This window comes from Helianthus annuus, chromosome 10, assembly GCF_002127325.2.
Source record: "Helianthus annuus cultivar XRQ/B chromosome 10, HanXRQr2.0-SUNRISE, whole genome shotgun sequence".
NCBI lineage: Eukaryota > Viridiplantae > Streptophyta > Magnoliopsida > Asterales > Asteraceae > Helianthus > Helianthus annuus.
The window spans coordinates 114681519-114688458 of record NC_035442.2 but is presented as its reverse complement, the minus strand read 5'-3'; the positions used below and the strand labels follow the sequence as shown (position 1 = coordinate 114688458).

General features: G+C 36.4%; 1 protein-coding gene across 1 annotated transcript; it reads left to right on the top strand.

Moving 5' to 3' along the window:
* The first annotated feature begins 2774 nt into the window (after positions 1-2774).
* Positions 2775-5322, top strand: LOC110884723 (50S ribosomal protein L18, chloroplastic). Its single transcript, XM_022132435.2, has 3 exons — positions 2775-3051; positions 4588-4749; positions 4981-5322. The coding sequence occupies exons 1-3, from the start codon at positions 2863-2865 to the stop codon at positions 5128-5130; spliced, it is 501 nt and encodes a 166-aa protein (XP_021988127.1). The 5' UTR covers positions 2775-2862; the 3' UTR covers positions 5131-5322.
* The last annotated feature ends 1618 nt before the right edge of the window (positions 5323-6940 follow it).

The window sequence follows — 6940 nt, the reverse complement described above, 5'->3', positions numbered from 1 at the left end:
TAGAGTTATGCTCAATAGCGTAATTAGAAGCATTCTTAGTAAATAAATGTCATAATTAGCATATAGCCTATCTAAACCCAAATTTTTATACAAAACTTTTTACCTACTGATGTAAAATAATATTTTGGGATTTTTGGAGATTTTTATTTATTTTTAGGCTGAGCATAACTTAGAGTTTTAAGCTTATTTCGGTTATTGCCGGTTTTGCCCTTTTGGGCTATAAAATGAGTTTTATAAATCCTTTTGACCTCAAACCTTTTTCTACTGATTTATTATGTTAAATAAATTATTTTGAGCCTTCTGGAATTATAAAAATATCAGCTTTCTATACAAAACCCGGAAATGGCTCCAAATCGCCTTTTTAAGCGTTTTTAACGCATAGTATGTAATAAAACCTTTTTAAACATATGGGGTTGATACCTACTAATGTATTCAGTAAATTTTTATATTTTTAACAGTAGGCAAATGTTTTAAACTCAGAATTCCAGTTTTGACCTTTTAGGCATATGTGAAATTACCAAAATGACCCCTACGGTGCATAGTATGGTTCTAAGTAATAAATTTCACATATATTTGATACCTTACTGTTATAACTTAGGTCTATCCAGACCTGTAACTCAGGTTACCAATTAAACTCTTTTATATCCTTTAAAATGACCAAAACGCCCTTTCGGGGCATAGTTTGTGTTTAAAATCATTTTTGGGCATAATAGGAGACATCTTACTGATGTCACAACATATTTGAGGCATATTAATTCAGGAAACTTGTATATGACTCTTATGGTTACTCGTTACGCATTTTTGCGTTCGGATCGACTTATGTAACTAGTTTACACATATTAGCCGAAACGGGTCAAACCATATCATTTTTGTCTCAAAATCTAGAATGTGATTAAGTTACCCATATTAAACAAGTATACAAGCTTGTCGGGTCAAAACCACATTCTAATACGGTCTTCGCTTATTTATGCGATTAAACCGTATTCGTTCTTTAAAACTAACCGGTCTAAGCTTAGGCTAAATTAAAGACCCGTTAGGATTCTAATAGGTTATTATAAACCTTCGTTCCAGAATAGGAGATCCAGTAAAAGATAAGTGCACTTGCTTATTGTGAATTATACTTGTAAAGGTAAATACTTTTAACTTATTTTCCCTTATACGGGCTTGGGGTACGGTATATAAAATACCGCTTGGTCGGGCATTTGACCTTAATCGATTAGTGGTTAAGTATTATCAAGATGACCCGTTTGAAAATTTGTTTTGTTTGTTTTACGCCTTTGGGAGTTTAATGAGCATGTCCCGGATATCCTTGGCATCATTCATGAAATGGCCACGACCTTAGCACGCGGGTGTAGGCGTACACCCGACAGTGTGTTTATATTTATTAAGGTATACCCGCTGGTTTCCCACCGCGGGACTATACTATGTGGTGTGTCTATTAATGTTAAACCTGGCACGAACCGGGCGACTAAACGCATAACAAACATGTAATTCTTTTACAAGTTTAAATTTGATTAATTATCCCAAGTTACAAAAAGTTTTGTGCCATGTGCATTCAAATCAATTTTTTTTAAAACATTTTCAAAATGAGTCAGTTAAATTGTATTTACCAGTGTAAACTGGCGTATTTTCCCCAAAAAGATTAAGTGCAGGTACTACACGTAATAAGCTGGCCTCTCCTTAGCCTCGTTTAGAGTCTCGCAATCTTGGATGCAATAAATCTGTTGAACAATTCTCCTTTTTAATTTGATCCGCCTGTGGATCTGTTTCAACTACTTTGTGATACTTGAATATTATAATTTGTTTAGTTGAAATAAATCTATCTTTTTGCTTCTGCTGTACATTTTAAATTTGTGTTGTTTGACTATAATGATATCAACTACGTCACGATACTCCCCACCGGGCCCACCGGTGACACGTGGAAATATCGGGGTGTGACAGCTACAAGCCAAGCCGAGCTGCGAACTTCTTGAACAACCTTCACACAAAAAAAAAATGTGTAACACTTTGGGCAAATCTCACATTATTTTGTTCTCTCCTCGAGAGAGATACTGAGCCAAGGAATTCCCTTCCTCAAATATCACTAATGATGTAGAGAAAATGAAATGTGCTAATGTGGGATTAGTAGTGGTGTGCACAGTTCAGTTAGGTTTTTGGGCAATACCAAAATCGAAACCGAAATATCTGTTTTTCGATTTTCTAAAACCGTTTGGTTTCGGTTTTTACACCGGAGTGGTTCGGTTTTTCGGTTTTTGGAACAAAATTATGTAAGATTCAAAAAATAAAAGGTATAATTTAAAATTTAAGAATCTTTCTTATACGTTTACTTTTAAGTTATTATATTTAACTTTTTTAACTAATATTGTTCACATAAACCTAACCTTTTAATCTATTTTTAAGTTTCTCCGAAGTTTTTATTAAGACATTTTCTTTTATAATACTTTAAATATCATTTAATTTTTATATTAAATACTAGCATACTTTAAACACATAAACATAAAAATATATGGACTAGGCCTACTATTACTTATCAGTTCGGTTTTTTCAGTTATTGAGAGTGGTTATCCAAAAACCGAACCGAAATTTTTGATTATTAAAAATACGAAAACCCAACCATCAGTTTTTATTTCGGTTCGGTTTTCTTAGTTATTTCGGTTTTCTGCTCACCGCTCTAGAGAGTACTACCTGACATAAAAAGACTCCAGTTTTTGAGAAACAGCAAAGTAGAGGGATCTTTTGTGTAAAAACTAAAAAGAAGACTATCTTATCTGTTCAATAAAATGTTATCTTCTTCTTCGTCTGTTGAAGAGAAACAGAAGGAATAACAGCAGGCGTGGTTGGGTGTTGGACGGACAGGCAACAATGTCATCAGTTTCGCTGTCATTTCTACAGAGCGCATGCTCCTATTCGAATCTTCATCACCACCAGAAGCTTCTGATTAAACCACCATTGATTTCTTCATCGTCTCGAACAACTTCTCTAGTTGTACAAGCCTCCGCCAGAACTCGTCAAGATAACAGAAAAGCTCGTCATACTCGTATTCGTAAGAAGGTGACATTTATCGTTTTTCTAACCCTAGTTAGTTCTCTTCACTTTATACACACCTGTACCATTTTTCCCCAAATAATTCAGTTTACAAGAAATTTGTATGAATTTGTTCAATCTTCTTATTATTTTTTGTCAATTTTATGATGTAACCTCTGTATTTGCACAATGTTTTTTTTTTTCCAAAAATGATAAACACAGATAAAAAAAAAAAAGAGTAAACTGCCAAAATGTCCCGGTTTGGTCACTTTTTGTGACTTTAAACTCAAATCTTTTGAATTTGGGTAACTGTGGTTTCAGTTTTGTTGCCATTTTCCTCCAAAAGCAAAATCTGGTCAGATTTTTCAGTTTAACATCCCTCTTTCAACGAAGGGCAAAATGGTGAGATTTTTTGAATTTCTTATAATAAAACGTTAAAAAGACCATTTTGCCCTTCATTAAAGGAAGAGAAAAAACAAAAAAAAACTGGATGTTAACTGGAAAATCTGACAAGATTTTGATTTTGGATGAAAATGGCAACAGAATTGAAACCACAGGGACCTAGAATCAAAAGGTTTGAGTTTTGGACTAAAGTGACAAAAGTGATCAAACCTCAGGACCATTTTAATGGCAGTTTACTCAAAAAAGAAAATGTATCCTGTAAACAGTTAAAGGTGTTTCAGAATGTTAGTTGACACATTTGAAAACCAGCATACCATAGTTTTAGTGGCTTTCTTTTACAGGATGAGTAACTTAATGGAGAATTTCAGTTATAGAATATAATTTACTATTCACCTAGCTTCATCTAATCCTTGGTTTTAAAAGCGCGTGGCGATCCGATGCCTTTTGATGCCAAAAGCCGATGCACGATGCGTGAAGCGCGCATCACATATGCGAGGTGTTGGTTATTAAAAAATGTTAAATAGAATTATAGGTTATGGTTGAACTAGTTAACTTTTGTACATTAAAATATAAGAGATTTTCATCATCTCTAGTTAGTTTTGTTCAATCGATGTTCTAATTTGCTCTAGTACTCAAACACATTGCTCAAATGATGGTGAGATTTGTTCAATCAAATATGAAAAACTTGGTCTGGAATCGCATTACGCGATGCGATTAGGGCCGGCTCAACCATTTTGGTGTCCTAAAGCAAATTCAAAAACTCGAGGCCTTTTTCCCAAAAAAAGAACACTATTTGAGAAAAAACCCTCTTTTACCCGGGCTTGGGACCGGCAAAATAAACTAAAAGATTTATTGTTGGCGAAGTTAAATTAACTTTTTTTTTTGTCTTTTTATATATTTTTTGTATGTATAAAGATAAGTTCAGCCCAACCCAAATATCATATATATAATTTTTTTTAAGTTGGAGGCCTAAAGCCCAAGCCTCAAAATACTTGGGCTTGGGCCGGCCTTGGATGCGATCTTATCACCGCATCATGTGATGTGTGCATTATGCGCTTCTGATGCGTGCATTTTAAAACAAAGTTCTAATGACTCATTGTGCAGTAGCTTCTGTAATTTATTTGGTATATTATATAAAGTTCTGTCATTCTTATATTTTAGGTGGAGGGGACACCCGAAAGACCAAGAATGTGCGTCTTTCGATCCAACAAGCATCTGTACGTCCAAGTGATTGATGATACTAAAATGCATACTCTTGCATCAGCTTCTACGATGCAGAAACCGCTCTCTGAGGAGTTTGATTTCACCTCTGGTCCCACAATTGTAAGTAGCTTTTCTGAAAAAAAAAAATTCCCACACGCGATATTGCAAACATATGCAGTGTTCATGTTACATTTTATCAATTTGCGGAGAATATAAACTTGCAATATTAGTAATAGGTGTATGGAAACGTATAACATTGTATCATCATTTTGTTACAGTTATCACTGGATTAGGCTTGCATATATAATTGTGTGTGTGTGTGACAACAGTAACGTGAGTTTTTGGTGTTAGGATGTAGCTAAGAAAATAGGGGAAGCGATTGCAAAGTCGTGCATAGAGAAAGGGATCACGGCTGTGGCCTTTGATCGAGGTGGTTATCCTTATCATGGACGAATTCAGGCGCTTGCTGATTCAGCTCGAGAACATGGTCTTCAATTCTAGTACTCTTTTCTTCATTTACTTGTATTTCAAGCTTGAATCTTTTGTCGCCCTACAAGATTTATTATTGAAATATGCCAAAGCTGCATATTTTTGTTAGTTTCTCAATTTGTGTCTTGTGTACTGAAACATGTAAAATTAATCACAAGAATAGTTAAAAAGAAACGGGTTGGAAGTCTCCGATTCGGTTAGAAATTCTGTTGGTCTGATTTTCCAGTTGGATGTTTCAACTTTCAAAGTTTATACATAAAATTATTAAAACGGTACTAATCCAGTGTCAATAATATAAGTCGATAATATAAGTTGATACTAGAATGAAGAAAGTACCAAGGCATGGTCAATAATATAAGTCGATACTTATATAACTTTTAGCACCGTCCACTACCATAGTCGCCACATCCACTCCTGTCGCCATCATGGCCACAACTGTCGCGGCCGCGACACCATCATCATCGTTGGCAACAATGATACAACCAACGCTGCCGCCATCATTGCAACTCCATTGTCACAACCGCGATGCCACCTAAGCAGTTATCACTGTCACAACTAGTCATCGTAAAAAATATAGCAAATTGACCCATTTCAATATTTTTGTTTTCTAAAACGGCTCATTTCAACCTGAGCCTATTTTGATCAGATATCGTTTTGACCCTAAACGAGTTATTGTTAATACTGCCTGTCCATTTTTGTTAGAATTTGATCAGAGCCAACTTTAGCAATGAGGCTTCTTATCGTTGGATGGTGTTCTTATTTTTATTTTCTATGAGGCTTCTTATTTAGCAATGAGGCTTCTTACGTGTCTTATATTTATTTTCTATTGTCAAGGGATTAGGATGCTATTTTGGTTTAGTGGGGGGTGTCTTATGTAAGTTTCTTATCTATTTATTTGGATGTTACGTATGGAATGGAATCAAGCATAATTTGAGTAAAAAATCTCTCTATCTCTTAGTTTTCTTTCTCCCCAAGGTTTTAACCCTATCAAGGGTATCAGAGCTCCGGTCGATTCCTCATCGGAATTCCTTGCCGCCGCCATGACTAACACCCGCAATAATGAAATCGACAACACCCTCAAGTCCCATGGTAAGGCAATCAGCGACATCCAAGCTGCGTTAGCGGCCCTGATGAAGCAACAGGAACAATCTTCGAAGCAGCAGGAAGAGATTTTGAAGGCGGTGCGTGATAAAGCCGTGCAGTCGCCGGGTAGTTCCTTCGGGTCCTTCTCCGGCCCAGATGGTGATTCACGAACATCCAAACCATTCCGTATCGGTAAGATCGATTTCCCTAAATTTTCGGGGGACGATGTTGAAGGGTGGGTCTATTGCTGCGAACATTTTTTTTCGATGGATGACACTCCTGATGACTCGAAATTACGCTGTGCTGCGGTTCACTTGGAAGGTGATGCCCTTCAATGGCACCGTGCCTACTTGAAGACCCGTAATGCCACGGTTGCCGAGGTCCCATGAGCGGACTATGTTCGTTCGATCTCTGCCCGTTTTTCTGATGCAATGTTTGAAGACCCTATGGAAGAGATTGCTTCTCTCGTTCAACTTACTGATGACGGCAAGGGTCTACAAGAATATAATTCAGGTTTTGATCGTTTGCTTAACAAGGTTACCGTTAGCGAACCTTATTCCGTTAGCCTCTATTTGAAGGGTTTGAAGCCGGAAATAAAAGGGCCGGTAAAGATGTTCAAGCCTCAAACACTACGTGAGGCGTATGGGTTAGCAATAATTCAAACTATGAACAACACATGCTTGATGAAGCGTTTCAACGCTGTGGAGGATGGGCTGCAACCCGAAGATGTCAAAATAAC